The sequence below is a fragment of the Pristiophorus japonicus genome, chromosome 6 (genome assembly GCF_044704955.1).
Source record: "Pristiophorus japonicus isolate sPriJap1 chromosome 6, sPriJap1.hap1, whole genome shotgun sequence".
Lineage (NCBI taxonomy): Eukaryota > Metazoa > Chordata > Chondrichthyes > Pristiophoridae > Pristiophorus > Pristiophorus japonicus.
In genome coordinates, this window is record NC_091982.1 from 26,956,360 (window position 1) to 26,973,162 (window position 16,803).

Sequence of the window (16,803 nt, forward strand, 5' to 3'; positions counted from 1 at the left end):
GATAGATTTGAGGGCCTGGTCTTCAAACACTCTTTTCCTCAGACGGCCGAAGACTGCACTGGCACACTGGAGGTGATGTTGAATCTCCGCAACAATGTCTGCCTTTGTTGATAAGACGCTCCCGAGATATGGGAAATGGTCCACGTTGTCGAGGGCCGCGCCGTGAATCTTGATGATTGGAAGGCAGTGCTGTGCGGCAGTGACGTGCGGCAGTGACAGGCTGGTGGAGGCCTTTTGTCTTACGGATGTTAAGCATAAGGCCCATGTTTTCATATGCCTCAGGTGAATACATTGACTATATCCTGGAGTTCAGCCTCTGAATGTACACAGATGCAGGCGTCGTCCGCATACTGCAGCTCAACGACAGAGGTTGGGGTGATCTTGGACCTAGCCTGGAGGTGGCGTAGGTTAAACAGCTTCCCACTGGTTCTGTAGTTTAGTTCCACTCCAGCGGGGAGCTTGTTGATTGTGAGGTGGAGCACGGCAGCGAGGAAAATTGAGAAAAGGGTTGGAGCAATTACGCTGTCCTGTTTGACCCCGGTCCAGACGTGAATTGGGTCTGTAATGGATCCGTTGGTAAAGATCGCGGCCTGCACGTCATCATGAAGCAGGCGAAGGATGTTGACAAACCTTTGGCAGCATCTGAAGAGGAGGACGCTCCATAAACCCTCACGGTTGACCGTGTAAAAGGCCTTTGTAAGATCGAAAGAGACCATGTATAAGGGCTGGCGCTGCTCCCTGCATTTTTCCTGCAGCTGTCGCGCTGCAAAGATCATGTCTGTTCTGCCCCATAGGGGACAAAATCCGCATTGTGATTCCGGGAGGAGCTCCTCGGCCACAGGGAGAAGTCGATTGAGTAGACTGCCTCGATACCTAACAGCATTGTAATGGCTCCTGGTACAATTGGAGATCCAAAATGGCAGGATTCCACAGGAAGAAAATCAACTTACTAAAGCAATCTCATACCATAGTTTCCCATCTCTGGCATCATCTTGGTGAAGCTACACTGTACCTGCACTTGGCTTTAATGCCCTTTCTGTAATGGGGCACTCTGTGGTTTAACCATTGTATTTATAAATTTATCATTGCTTCTTTTGACTTGTACTCTGTGCTCCATTTATAAATCCCAAAGTGCTCTTGGTCTTTATTTATTTATCTACTTGCACTCACACTATTAGGAAATTACTCATTTGAATCCTTAAGTTTCTTTGTTCATCCACTCTACAGTATCTTTCTATTGAGTGTATGCTGCCATTCCTTGTTTTTCCTTCCAAAATGTATTAACTAACACTTCGCATCAAATTTAATCTGAAACCTATCTTCCCATTCAGCTAACCAATGTCCTCCTAACATCTTTTACAATTCTTCTCGCTGTTTGCCAAACCCCCTACTTTTATGTTATCAATAAATTCTAACATGGTGCTCCCTCTGCTCAAGTTACCTATATATAATCAAGAACAATCGTGGACCGAACACTGACCCCTGGTGTATAACACTTCCAATCTCTTTCCAATCCAAGCAACACTTTTACCCCTAACCCCTCTGTTTTCTCTCTGTTAACCAGTCAAAATGTAGTGCGTGTTGGTGGGAAAGTTTCTATGTACATTTGAAATTATTGACTTTACTTTATAAAAAAAAACATTTTAAGTATAATAGAAATTTGCATGCAAGTGTCTGACACACATTTTTAATATACTTAATCTCCCATGGTATTGCGCACTGTGAATCCCCCTCCATGACTTTTGTCTCTCTCTCTCTCTCTCTCTCACGCACACATTCTTTCCCCTGTCCTTCTTGTCTCTCTCCCGCGTGATTTCTCTCTCTTACCCGGAGTTCTCTGAGCCCCCCTCTCTACTGATCTTTTTATTTCACAAAGAAAGATACTAGTTGAGGTGGGCTTCAAGCTGGGGTTCAGACAGAGCTGTAAAGCCATGGCATGTGCGGGTCAGGGTGCAGATTGGAATAAAAGTGGGCCTTGGACCATGTAGCAGTACTCTGGATTTTAGAAAAATTAAATGACACAACCAGGAAGAGGAGTGGTGTGAGTTGGAGGTTGAGCAGCAATGTCACAAAGGGACAAGTCAGTTCAAGTGGGAGATAAAGAGGCGTCACTTAGTTTTGGGAGACCTGCACTGCAAGGGAAGTAATTACAAGTATTGAGGTAATTAAGAGTACGGTGGTGTTACCCATGCCATTAGACCTGGCATGAGAAAATTGGCACACCAAGCATGACCAAATCATGACATAGGAAATAAGTGTGACAAACAAGCAGTCTGTGCACACAAAATTATAAAAATGTATATTTTATTGATGGCACTGTGGATAAAGGTACAGACCAGAAGGTCCCAGGTTCATTCCCACTCTGTGCTGGTGCAAACCAGCAGGAGTTGCATTATTTTCATTTGCCTCAGTTACTCCAGGCTAGGGAGCGAAAAAAAAAGTACATCAACCGGAATTCCTGTTCCCGATAGCTAGCCAATGACTCAGAGTGGAAATTGCGCATAGTTGGACACTGGGTGAAAACAGGATAAAGCTCAACTGTGATACCCCACGAGCAAATATCTAGCCAACATTCAAAGCTTCGGCTCACATAGGAAGCATGGCCATTGGGTAAAGTACTGGAATGCAGTGAAGAAAAAGATAATACCGAGGGAAAAATACTTAGTACTGAAACTACTTAGAATTTCCTGATATTTTAATGTAAATAAACTTTACAAAGCCATCTGTAAAATACAACCAATATCTGCTGTAAGAAATAGCATCAAAAACAGCATTTCAAAATAACTCTAGCGAGGTTGCTAGTATTTTATTTTACTATTGCTTCTAAAAAGGAAGAAAGTTATATACTAAAAGAGAAAGGAGCAAACTCAGTTATTAATTTCTCTATCATTGGCAGGCTGTAATAGTCAAAATTTACATGTCAATATGTAATTATAAATTTAATTTGAGGAATATAATGTGAATGTAAATTACTAGTTTAACAGCTATGGATTTCTAAATTCCAGTGGACTTTTGTTTTCAGAAACCAGTGATAGATAACTAGAACCACTCAAAAAAACAAACAGGCCATACATTTTTAAGTGTGACTGAAGTGATCACGTGAGCTTAGAAAATTAAAGTTCATGTAGGAGGTAAACTGTGCTTTTGAAATCTCTCAAATGGTGTGTGTTAGGGGCTAACAGAAACAAATTTGATTACTGAAGAGGTTAAATGCATTGGCAGGTGTTTTAAGTTAAATCATTTTGCTCCATTTAAGAATTTCCTATTTTTTCATCTTTAATATGAGTGAGGTCACATGTATTTCAATGAGAACAAAAATTGCATCTTAAAAAATGTTACCAATATTATTTTCTTAGAAATGATCTGAAGTAGTTAAGCGAATGTTAAATTGGGAGGGACAATCGATTGAATGCAACATCTCTCATGTGATCTGTTACTGATTTGTCACTGTAGAAAGCAGTGTTGACAATCACAATTTTTGCAACTGGACAGTGATATATATGTGAAAATATGTGGCTACTTTCATGCTCAAGACGTGATTTCCATTACCTGTTCTTTAACAGCTGTATTAACATTCGTCAGGTAGTGCTGGCAGATCTGGCAGAAAGCTCGCATTTGTTTTCGTAACATTATTAGCTTATCCTGAAAGAAAAATGTATACTTATATTACCTTCAATGATAAGTATATGCAGTAGAGACATATTCAACCACTTTCGTGCAGTGAATTTTTGCAACAGAATTTTCACCCACTACGTCAATGTAAGCTGTTACAATTGCTGCAATTTTACCAATCTACCTATTAAATGTTTTCACTTAGAGTAAATAAGCTACTTCAGAATTAACAATACTCGGGATGGATTTACAGATTAGAGGTGAAAACACTGCATTTGTTTATGAAACAATTGGATGCCACAACGGAGGATTTTAGGGTCTAACCGGATGGATAAATTAAGGGCTGAATGGTCTTCCTGATCCATTATCTTAACATTTTTATTAAATGATGCTTGAGCACTGGGAAAGTGGTGCGTGACCTCTGAGCACCACCTTCTCCTCTTTCCATTTACTATTGTGTGACTGGTGATTGAAGAATCGTGAAAATATTCAAATTTCTACTTACAGAAGCACAAAATAAAATGACAATTCTCAGCGGGTGGCTGTAAAATAGAAAATTTACTCCACTGGTGAAAGTGAATTCGATAACTGACCTATGACAAGGCTTTCCTTATGAATTTAAATGGATTTTTACACCTTTACAAACACTTTTTAGGTCATTTTAGTTGGGGATATTAAGTAGGTGTGTAAAGTACTTGAATATTGCCCATTGTAATGTAGCAACTTCTATTATTTCTTCAGAGCTATTTGGCTGTCATGTCGACAATTCTTAAAGCATGCAAGCAATCCAGGTATTTATAGTCCTGCACTTCACAATGTGACACATAACTCATTTTGAGTAAATTATTTCATATTCAAATGACACACAATGGTGGCCATGTTGGAAGGAACTGTTGTACTGATAGTGTACCACTGTCAGTAGGAGTGTGGTAATCCTGCCACCAGGAGGACACTATAACATAATGATGGAAAACTTGGAGTGGCCATTGGGCTGCTCCAACCAACCAATCACCATTGTGGTATTTAACTTTCATAAATGAACCCAAGACTCAACCCACAAGTCCATTCTATGTATTTATCACTGTGTGAAGAAGAACTTGCCGATATCAATCTTACACTTGCCTGATACTTGTATGAACCGCTGTCCCTTTTTCCCATTCTCGCAATTAAATTTTTCCGATTGGCCTTTCCATAACTTTTACTATCATATATAACTCGATAGGATCACCTCTCAAGGCAGAAAGCCCAATTTTTCCTCATAGAATCAAAGAATGGTTACAACAGGGAAGGAGGCCATTCGGCCCGTTGAGCCCGCACCAGCTCACTGGAAGAGCACCTTAGCTAGTCCCACTCTCCCGTCCTTTCCCTGTAGCCCTGCAAATTATTTTTCCCTCAGGTGCTTATCCAACTCCCTTTTCAAAGCCGTGATTGAGTCTTCCTCCACCACCCTTTCAGGCAGTGCATTCCAGATCATATCAACTCACTGCGTAAAATAGTTTTTTTTATTATGTTGCCATTGGTTCTTTTTCAAATCACCTTAAATTTGTGTCCCCTGGTTCTCAACCCTTCCACCAATGGGAACAGTTTCTCTCAATCTACTCTGTCCAGAACCCTCAGGATTTTGAACGCCTTGATCAAATCTCCTCTCACTCATCTCGAAAGAGAACAACCCCAGCTTCTCCAGTCTTTCCACGTTACTGAAGTCCCTTATCCCTGGAATCATTCTCGTAAACTTTTCTGCACCCTCTTTAAGGCCTTCATATCCTTCCTAGAGTGCGGTGCCCAGAACTGGACACAATGGGCCCAAGTTTCCACAGGATAAAAAACGGGCGCCCCTTCGAGCTGGGCGCCAGTGTTTCGCGCCTAAAACGGCGGCAGAAAAAAAACGCGCTATTCTCGAGTGCTTTGCAGCTCCTTGTCTGTTTGGCGCGGCGCCCAGGGGGGCGGAGCCTACACTCACGCCGATTTTGTAAGTGGGAGGGGACGGGTACTATTTAAATTAGTTTTTTTCCTGCCGGCTACGCTGCGCGTGCGCGTTGGAGCGTTTGCGCATGCTCAGTGTGAAAAAAAACATTGGCACTCGGCCATTTTTGTAGTTCTTTGTAGCTGTTTAATTTTTGAACATTTTTTAATAAAATCACATTGCCATCAGCACTGAGGCTTCCCTTCTCACTGTCTCCTTCCCCTCCCTCCCCTCCGCGGCAACAAACGGCTGTCTCCTTCCCCTCCCTCCACGGCAACAAGCCGCTATCGCCTTCCCCTCCCTCCCCTCCTCTGCGCGGCAACAAGCCACTGTCTCCTTCCCCTCCCTCCCCTCTCTCCACGGCAACAAGCCGCTGTCTCCTTCCCCTCCCTCCCCTCTCTCCACGGCAACAAGCCACTGTCTCCTTCCCCTCCCTCCCCTCTCTCCACGGCAACAAGCCGCTGTCTCCTTCCCCTCCCTCCCCTCTCTCCACGGCAACAAGCCGCTATCTCCTTCCCCTCCCTCCCCTCCTCTGCGCGGCAACAAACGGCGGTTTCCTTCGAACGATGGCTGAAGCACTTGCACACAGGTAGGAAGATGGTTTATTTAATCTTTTCTTTGCTTATAAATGTTTATTCAGGTTGGATTTATTTGTATAATATTTGTAGAAGTATAAATAAGGATTTATTGTCGAATTTAATGAGTTCCCTTCCCCCCCCTCCCCCCCACCTCGTTCTGGACGCCTAATTTGTAACCTGCGCCTGATTTTTTAGTGTGCAGAACAGGTTTTTTCAGTTCGACAAAAATCTTCACTTGCTCCATTCTACTTTAGTTTGGAGTACGTTTTCACTGTGGAAACTTTCAAATCAGGCATCAGTGGCCGGACACGCCCCCTTTTGAAGAAAAAATTCTGTTCCAAAGTAGAACTGTTCTACCTGACGAGAACTGCAGAAAAAAAAATGTGGAGAATTGCGATTTCTAAGATAGTCCGTTCTCCACCAGTTGCTCCTAAAAATCAGGCGCAAATCATGTGGAAACTTGGGCCCACTATTCCAGTTGAGGCCGAACCAGTGTTTTATACAGGTTCATCATAATTTCCATGATTTTGTACTCTCTACCACAATTCATGATGCCCAGGATCTTGCAAGGTTTTGTAACTGCTTTCTCAACCTGCTTTGTCACCTTCAACGATTTGTACACCTATACCCCTAGGTCTCTCAGTTCATGCACCCACTTTAGGACTGTAAACACTAGTTTATATTGCCTCTCCTCATTCTTTCTCCCAAAATGCATCACCGCACTATTCTGCGTTAAATTTCATCTGCCACGTGTCCGCCCATTCCACCAGCCTGTCTATGTCTTCTTGAATTCTATCACTATCCTCCTCTCTGTTCACTATACTTCCTAGTTTTGTGTCATCTGCAAATTTTGAAATTGTGCCTTGTACACCCAACATCTAAGTCATTTATATCAAGAAAATCAATGGTCCAAGAACTGACCCCTGGGAACACCACTATATTCCTTTTTCCAGTCTGAAAAACAACCGTCCACCACTACTGTGTTTTCTGTCACTTAGCCAATTTCGTATCCATACTGCTACTGTCCCTTTTATTCCATGGGCTTCAACTTTGCTGAGAAGCCTATTATGTTGTTTTTTGTCAAACGCCTTTTGGAAATTCATGTACACTACATCAACTGTATTGCCCTTATCAACCCTCTCTGTTACCTCATCAAAAAACTCGATCACGTTGGTTAAACATGATTTGCCTTGAACAAATCCGTACTGGCTTTCCTTAATTAATCCATACTTGTCCAAATGACTTAATTTTGTCCCCAATTATTGTTTCTAAAAGCATCCCCACTACCGAGGTTGAACTGACTAGCCTCAAGTTGCTGGGTTTATCTTCACACTCTTCTTTGAACAAGGGTGTAACATTTGCTATTCTCCAGTCCTCTGGCACCACTTCCATTTCAAAATCGGATTGGAAGACTATGGCCAATATCTCTGCAATTTCTTCCTTCACTTCCCTCAGTGTCCTAGGATGCATCCTATCTGGTCCTGGTGACTTATCTACTTTAAGTACAGCAGTGCTGTTGGTGAGGAGTTAAACTAATATGGCAGGGGGATGGGAACCTATGCAGGGAGGCAGAGGGAAATAAAAGGGAGACAGAGGCAAAAGATAGAAAGGAGAGTAGTAAAAGTGGAGGGCAGAGAATCCCAAAGCAAAAAACAAAAAGGGCCACATTACAGCAAAATTCTAAAGGGACATGGTGTGTTAAAAAGATAAGTCTGAAAGCTTTGTGTCTTAATGCAAGGAGTATCCGTAATAAGGTGGATGAATTAACTGTGCAAATAGATGTTAACAGATATGATGTGATTGGGATTACGGAGACGTGGCTCCAGGATGATCAGGGCTGGGAACTCAACATCCAGGGGTATTCAACATTCAGGAAGGATAGAATAAAAGGAAAAGGAGGTGGGGTAGCATTGCTGGTTAAAGAGATTAATGCAATAGTTAGGAAGGACATTAGCTTGGATGATGTGGAATCTATATGGGTAGAGCTGCAGAACATCAAAGGACAAAAAACTTTAGTGGGATTTGTGTACAGACCTCCAAACAGTAGTAGTGATGTTGGGGAGGGCATCAAAATGGAAATTAGGGGTGCATGCAATAAAGGTGCAGCAGTTATCATGGGTGACTTTAATATGCATACAGATTGGGCTAACCAAACTGGAAGCAATATGGTGGAGGAGGAGGATTTCCTGGAGTGCATAAGGGATGGTTTTCTAGACCAATATGTTGAGGAACCAACTAGGGGGAGGCCATCTTAGACTGGGTGTTGTGTAATGAGAGAGGATTAATTAGCAATCTCGTTGTGCGAGGCCCTTTGGGGAAGAGTGGCCATAATATGGTGGAATTCTACATTAGGATGGAGACTGAAACAGTTAATTCAGAGACCATGGTCCAGAACTTAAAGAAGGGTAACTTTGAAGGTATGAGGCATGACTTGGCTAGGATGGATTGGCGAATGATACTTAAGGGGTTGACAGTGGATGGGCAATGGCAGACATTTAGAGACGGCATGGATGAACGACAACAATTGTACATCTCTGTCTGGCATAAAAATAAAAAAAGGAAGGTGGCTCAACCGTGGCTATCAAGGGAAATCAGCCATAGTATTAAAGCCAAGGAAGTGGCATACAAATTGGCCAGAAATAGCAGCGAACCTGGGGACTGGGAGAAATTTAGAACTCAGCAGAGGAGGACAAAGGGTTTGATTAGGGCAGGGAAAATAGAGTACGAGAGGAAGCTTGCAGGGAACATTAAGACGGACTGCAAAAGCTTCTATAGATATGTAAAGAGAAAAAGGTTAGTAAAGACAAACGTCGGTCCCCTGCAGTCAGAATCAGGGGAAGTCATAACAGGGAACAAAGAAATGGCAGACCAATTGAACAAGTACTTTGGTTCAGTATTCACGAAGGAGGACACAAACAACCTTCCAGATATAAAAAGGGTCAGAGGGTCTAGAAAGGAGGAGGAACTGAGGGAAATCCTTCTTAGTCGGGAAATTGTGTTGGGGAAATTGATGGGATTGATGGCCGATAAATCCCCAGGGCCTGATGGACTGCATTCCAGAGTACTTAAAGAGATGGCCTTGGAAATAGCAGATGCATCGACAGTCATTTTCCAACATTCCATAGACTCTGGATCAGTTCCTATCGAGTGGAGGGTCGCCAATGTAACCCCACTTTTTAAAAAAGGAGGGAGAGAAAACAGGGAATTATCAACCGGTCAGCTTGACATCAGTAGTGGGTAAAATGACAATCAATTATTAAGGATGTCATAGCAGCGCATTTGGAAAGAGGTGACATGATAGGTCCAAGTCAGCATGGATTTGTGAAAGGGAAATCATGCTTGACAAATCTTCTGGAATTTTTTGAGGATGTTTCCAGTAGAGTGGACAAGAGAGAACCAGTTGATGTGGTGTATTTGGACTTTCAGAAGGCTTTTGACAAGGTTCCACACAAGAGATTAATGTGCAAAGTTAAAGCACATGGGATTGGGGATAGTGTGCTGACGTGGATTGAGAACTGGTTGGCAGACAGGAAGCAAAGAGTAGGAGTATATGGATACTTTTCTGAATGGCAGGCAGTGACTAGTGCTGGGGCCCCAGCTGTTTACATTGTACATTAATGATTTAGACGAGGGGATTAAATGTAGTATCTCCAAATTTGCGGATGGCACGAAGTTGGGTGGCAGTGTGAGCTGCGAGGAGGATGCTATGAGGCTGCAGAGTGGCTTGGATAGGTTAGGTGAGTGGGCAAATGCATGGCAGATGAAGTATAATGTGGATAAATGTGAGGTTATCCACTTTGGTGGTAAAAACAGAGAGACAGACTATTATCTGAATGGTGACAGATTAGGAAAAGGGGAGGTGCAACGAGACCTGGGTGTCATGGTACATCAGTCATTGAAGGTTGGCATGCAGGTACAGCAGGCGGTTAAGAAAGGAAATGGCATGTTGGCCTTCATAGCGAGGTGATTTGAGTACAGGGGCAGGGAGGTGTTACTACAGTTATACAGGGCCTTGGTGAGGCCACACCTTGAGTATTGTGTACAGTTTTGGTCTCCTAACTTGAGGAAGGACATTCTTGCTATTGAGGGAGTGCAGCGAAGGTTCACCAGACTGATTCCTGGGATGGCGGGACTGACGTATCAAGAAAGACTGGATCAACTGGGCTTGTATTCACTGCATTTCAGAAGAATGAGAGGGGATCTCATAGAAACGTTTAAAATTCTGACAGGTTTAGATAGGTTAGATGCAGGAAGAATGTTCCCAATGTTGGGGAAGTCCAGAACCAGGGGTCACAGTCTAAGAATAAGGGGTAAGCCATTTAGGACCGAGATGAGGAGAAACTTCTTCACCCAGAGAGTGGTGAATCTGTGGAATTCTCTACCACAGAAAGTTGTTGAGGCCAATTCATTAAATATATTCAAAAAGGAGTTTGATGTAGTCCTTACTACTAGGGGGATCAAGGGGTATGGCGAGAAAGCAGAAATGGGGTAGTGAAGTTGCATGTTCAGCCATGAACTCATTGAATGGCGGTGCAGGCTCGAAGGGCCGAATGGCCTACTCCTTCACCTATTTTCTATGTATCGATGTAGCCTTTCTTGTACCTTTCTAGTACCTCCTCTATCAATTTTTATCCCATCCAGTATCTCCTCCTTCACTATGTCTATAGCAGCATTTTCCTTGAAGACAGATGCAAAGTACTCAGTTAGCACCTCAGTCATAGCCGATGCAGGGAGGTCCTGCTGCAACTGTACAGGGTATTGGTGAGGCCGCACCTGGACTACTGCGTGCAGTTTTGGTCACCTTACTTAAGGAAGGATATTTTAGATTTGGAGGGGGTACAAAGACGATTCACTAGGCTGATTCCGGAGATGAGGGGGTTACCTTATGACGATAGATTGAGTAGACTGGGTCTTTACTCGTTGGAGTTCAGAAGGATGAGGGGTGATCTTATAGAAACACTTAAAATCATGAAAGGGATAGACAAGATAGAGGCAGAGAGGTTGTTTCCACTGGCCGGGGAGACTAGAACTAGGGGGCACAGCCTCAAAATACGGGGGAGCCAATTTAAAACTGAGTTGAGAAGGAATTTCTTCACCCAGAGGGTTGTGAATCTGTGGAATTCTCTGCCCAAGGAAGCAGTTGAGGCTAGCTCATTGAATGTATTCAAATCGCAGATAGATAGATTTTTAACCAATAAGGGAATTAAGGGTTACGGGGAGCGGGCTGGTAAATGGAGCTGAGTCCACGGCCAGATCAGCCATGATCTTGTTGAATGGCGGAGCAGACTCGAGGGGCTAGATGGCCTACTCCTGTTCCTAATTCTTATGTTCTTCTGTTCTTCCATGCATAGGTCTACTTTTTGATCCTTAATCGGCCCCACCCCTCCTCTTACTACCCATTTGCTATTTTTGGGCCCAACATTGCCCGAGCCGTTTTTTCAGCGTACTGACCTGAAGCGCGCCGGAAAGGGCGCCAGAAAAAAGGGGCCCCATCCTGGCCGCTCTTCGGAGTCTTGAGTCGTGGCGTGGAGACTGAAGGAGGGGGCGGAGCAACAGGCCAGCGCAGAAAGCACTGCCGGCACCTGCGCGCATGCTCAGTGAGAGCTGCGCACATGCTCCTACCCTCCCAGTGCGTCCTGCGGGCTGTGAGCAGGACCCGATGCTCACAGCCCTTATCCCAAGCCGAAGGGACGTCTGATCTCGCTGCACCCTATCCCCAGGCGAGTTCCCGGGCAGGTAGGACTTGGCTTTAATTTATTATTTAGTGGCTGTGCTTGAGACCTTTGATTGGGGGGGGGGGGAAGAGAGAATGAGTGTTTGAGTGTATGGGGGCGAGAGAATGAGTGTATTGGGGGTGGGGGGAAAAAGAGAAAAAAGTGTCTCTCTGGCTACCCCCACAACCCCACGACCAGCAGCTTGCATTTTTCCGGTAGGATTTACTTGATTTTTATTAGTATTTTAATTGTTTGAGCTTTTCCTTGCAATGTTTGGTGCTTGGTTGTTGAGGTCTTCTCCAGTTCCCTTCCCTCCCCTATCCCTGCCCTAATGTGTGCCGATTGTGCACTGCTTTTTCTTCACTGCCTGCAAGGTTTTCAGAGCTGGCCACATTCGCTGACCTAAGTGGATTTGGAGTAAGTTTTTGCTGGCCAAAGTGGCATAAATGGCCAAAACTGACGTTAAGTGTCTGGGAACGCCCCCTTTTGAAAAAAAAACTGACCTAAAAAAATAGTCGTACCTAACTGACTTACTCTGGAGCAAATTTTCGGGGGAAATGGCATTTTTTAAACTTACGCCAGAAAAACTTACTCCAAAAAAATTGCTGCAAGTCATGGCCAGGATTGGGCCCTATATGTCTGTAGAAGATTTTTGGATTACCTTTTATGTTAGCTGCCATTCTATTCTCATACCCTCTCTTTGCCCCAATTATTTTTTTTTTCACTTCTCCTCCGAACTTTCTATATTAAGCCTGATTCTCAGATGTATTCTCGACCTGACATCGGTCATATGTGCTCTTTTTCTGCTTCATCTTACTCTATTTCATCATCCAGGGAACTCTGACTTTAGTTGCCCTACCTTTACCCCAATGGAAATGCACCTCAACTGTACCCAAACGATTTCCTCTTTAAAGGCAGCTCATTGTTCCATTACAGTTTTGCCTGTCAACCTTTGATTCCAATTTACCGGAGCCAGATCCATTCTTATCCCACTGAAATTTGTCTTTCTCCAATTATGTATTTTTACTCTAGATTGCTCCCTGTCCTTTTCCATAGCTAATCTAAACCTTATGATACTATGATCACTGTTCCATAAATATTCATTTACTGACAATTGCTCCACTTGACCTATCTCATTCCCCAGAACCAGATCCCCAGATCCAGCAATGCCTCCTTCCTCTTGGGCCAGAAACATACTGATGCAGAAAGTCCTCCTGAACACACTTCAGAAATTCTTCCCCCTCTTTGCCCTTCACATTATTACTATCCCAGTCTACGGGCTCAATTTTCCACATGGGCGATTTTTGGCACAGTTGGAGAGGTACGTCCGATTTTTTTTGTGGCCCAACTACGCCAGAAAAGAAAGTTCAGAGTTTCGCCGGAATTATCTTTGAATTTGGCACGGCGCACATTGGCCTTAAGCTCTGGGGGTGGAGCTTAAGGCCTACGCCAAAAACTGATGTTGCCAGGGTAACGAAGGACGCTCTAAAGGGCTGATGCTAGGAATGGAAACTGATCAAGGGCTGAGGCTGGGCTGGAAACGGAAAATGACACCGCTGCCATCCCGGGACAAATGACCTCCCCACCCCCCGCTGCCATCCCGGGCCGAAAGGACCCCGCACCGACCCCGGGCCGAAAGGACCCCACACCGACCAGCATCTACCCCGGGCTGAAAGGGGCCACACCTATCCCGTGCACATGTGTTGTGCAGAGATTTATCTGTGAATTAAACGCACAATTCTTTGATTGAGTGGGGTGGAAGGGGGCGGCATAACTTGGGGTGGAATCCAGTACTGCCGAGTTTCCACACCATTGACAAATTTATATAGATTAACAATCCACGGAAGGGGGGGGGGGGGGGGCGGTGCTCTTCTGCTCCATCATGTTGCACTCAGAGAAGGATTGATTGTTGTCACTTCAGGGGCCAGATATCACCTCAAAATATAATTCAATTCTTCTTCAGCTGAATTTGGACCTCAGGCTCACCCTTTCGGAGAGGTAGGATGCTACGCTGACATTCATCTGCTTCATCAGGGTGGGTATCCTTGTCAATACAGGCATGGACACAGAGCCAATTATGGTAATTAGCCTATCCTCTCCATCTGGGATAGGGTCATCGTGAGGCCAAAGTGGTGGTAGAAGTTCCACACTGCCACATAAAAGACATTGGCAAATCTCTTCCTCCATCTCGGGCCTGGAAATTGGAGCCGTTTGCCCCGACCATTAAAGCTGGTTTGGAAGAAATAATGGTGGCTGCCTCGCTTTTGCCCGCTCCCAACACGAAACACGCGACCAGCATTTTGGGCAGTATGGCAGTGCTGTCGTTGCCTACTTTCGCTTCATATAGTTAAGTGATCCAGATTGTGACGTCAATCGGCGTGCAACGCTGAATTAACGACTTTTTTGGATTTTGGATGTCGCCGCTCTTAATAACTCACTCTCCAAACCACGCACAGAAGAACGTGCATGCAGCAATACAACAAAGGGGTCAAGTTTCGGCCTGAGTTGCTCCTATTTTTTTGGAGCAACTGGTTTAGAATGGATTATCTTAGAAATTGCAATTCTCGGCATTTAGTTTGCTCCAGTTCTAGTCATTTGGAACAGTTTCATTTTGGAACAGATTTTTTTTTCAAAAGGGGGCGTGTCTGGCCACTTACGCCGGTTTTTAAAGTTTAGGCAGTGAAAACTTACTCCAAACTAACTTAGAATGGAGTAAGTGTAGATTTTTGTACGCTCAGAAAAACCTTGCCTACACTTAGAAAATCAGGCATAGGTTACAAATCAGGCATCGGGAACGAGGGCGGGGGGGGGGGGGGGAGTTTACAAATATGAAACATATCACTTTTGCAAATAAAGAGCCATCACCAATAATAACTGATAAATAAATCAGTAAATCAACCCAAATTTTTTTTTACAAATCAATAAATTAAAAAATTAAGCTTCTACTGCAGCAACGGGAGCCCTCCAACAGCATGCTGGGACGGGGCCACCCCAGTGTGTCTCTCTCTGTCTGTCAGTGTCTATGTGTTTCTGACAGCGAGGGAAGGGGCGGGGGGGGGGGGAGGAAGATGGAGGTGGAAGAGAGGGAGGGAGGGGGGTGGAAGGAGAGAGAGGAGAGGAGAGGAGAGGGAGGGAGGGATGGAGGGAGGGGGAGAGGAGAGGGAGGGAGGGAGGGAGGGGGAGAGGAGAGGAGAGGGAGGGAGGGGGAGAGGAGAGGGAGGGAGGGAGGGGGAGAGGAGAGGGAGGGAGGGGGAGAGGAGAGGAGAGGAGAGGAGAGGGAGGGAGGGAGGGGGAGAGGAGATGGAGGGAGAGGAGAGGGAGGGAGGGAGGGAGGGAGGGGGAGAGGGAGGGAGGGGGAGAGGAGAGGGAGGGAGAGGAGATAGAGGGAGGGGGAGAGGAGGGAGGGAGGGAGGGGGAGAGGAGGGAGGGGAGAGGAGGGAGGGGGAGAGGAGGGAGGGAGGGAGGGAGGGAGGGGGAGAGGAGGGAGGGAGGGAGGGTGAGAGGAGAGGAGAGGGAGGGATGGAGGAGAGGGAGGGAGGGATGGAGGAGAGGGAGGGAGGGATGGAGGAGAGGGAGGGAGGGGGAGAGGAGGGAGGGAGGGGGAGAGGAGGGAGGGAGGGGAAGAGGAGGGGGAGGGAGGGAGGGAGGGGAGAGGAGAGGAGGGGGAGGGAGGGAGAGGAGGGGGAGGGAGGGAGAGGAGAGGAGAGGGAGAGGAGAAGAGAGGGAGGGAGGGAGGGAGAGGAGGGAGGGAGAGGAGGGAGGGAGGGGGAGAGGAGGAGGGAGGAGAGGAGAAGAGAGGGAGGGAGAGGGAGAGGGGAGGGAGGGTGGGAGGGAGAGGAGGGAGGGAGAGGGAGGGAGGGGGAGAGGAGAGGGAGGGGGAGAGGAGAGGGAGGGAGGGGGAGAGGAGAGGGAGGGAGGGGGAGAGGAGAGGGAGGGAGGGGGAGAGGAGAGGGGAGGGAGGGAGGGAGGGAGGGGGGAGGGAGGGAGGGGGAGGGGAGAGGGAGGGAGGGGGAGAGGAGAGGGAGGGAGGGGGAGAGGAGAGGGAGGGAGGGAGGGAGGGGGAGAGGAGAGGGAGGGAGGGAGGGGAGAGGAGAGGGAGGGAGGGAGGGGGAGAGGAGAGGGAGGGAGGGAGGGGGAGAGGAGAGGGAGGGAGGGAGGGGGAGAGGAGAGGGGGGAGGGAGGGGGAGAGGAGAGGGAGGGAGGGAGGGAGAGGGAGAGGGAGGGAGGGAGGGGGAGAAGGAGGGAGAGAGGAGAGGGAGGGAGGGAGAGGAGAGGGAGGGAGGGGGAGAAGGGAGGGAGGTGGAGAGGAGAGGGAGGGGGAGAGGAGAGGAGAGGGAGGGGGAGAGGAGAGGGAGGGGGGGGAGAGGAGAGAGGGAGGGAGGGAGGGAGGGGGAGGGAGGGAGGGAGGGGGAGATAGAGGGGAGGGGGGAGAGGAAGAGGGAGGGGGGGGGGGGAAAGAGGAGAGAGGAGTGGGAGAGAGGAGCGGGAGGAGGCTGAACGGGCCCGGCTGACATGAAGAAGCCGGGCCGAAGACTTCGGGTGGGGCCCACCCCCAGCATGATGCCGGGCGGGCGGTCAGGCCCTGCCGAAGGAAGAGGGAGCGGACCGGACTTGAAGGGGGGGGGCCTGGAGCGGAGCAGGAGCTGGGGGGGGAAAAGGGGAGCGGAACGGGAGCTGGGGAAGCGTCAGCTGATCAGGGGAGGAATCTGGAGCCACAGCGGGAGCTGGAGGAGGGAGGTGTAGTCTGATCTTCAACGCCCCAGTGAGCCCATTCGGCCAGGGCTAGGGGCGGCTAGCTTTGGGCCCCTCCCACACAGTTCCAGGCGCCTGGAGCTATTGCACATGTGCGCACACTAAAGTGCAGATGTGCAGAGGTCCCGGCACTGTTTTCAACGCTGGGACCTGGCTCCGCCCCCCCACAGCTTGTGCTGTGCCG

General features: G+C 46.9%; 1 protein-coding gene across 4 annotated transcripts in view; it reads right to left on the reverse strand.

The window, feature by feature from the left end:
• LOC139265595 (cohesin subunit SA-2) overlaps positions 1–16,803 on the reverse strand; it is a 186,358-nt gene that overhangs the window by 24,635 nt on the left and 144,920 nt on the right. For all 4 annotated transcript variants that reach the window (XM_070882708.1, XM_070882706.1, XM_070882704.1 and 1 more), the window contains one exon: positions 3,550–3,642. In XM_070882708.1, coding sequence (XP_070738809.1) covers positions 3,550–3,642 — 93 coding nt within the window. The remainder of the gene's footprint in view (positions 1–3,549; positions 3,643–16,803) is intronic.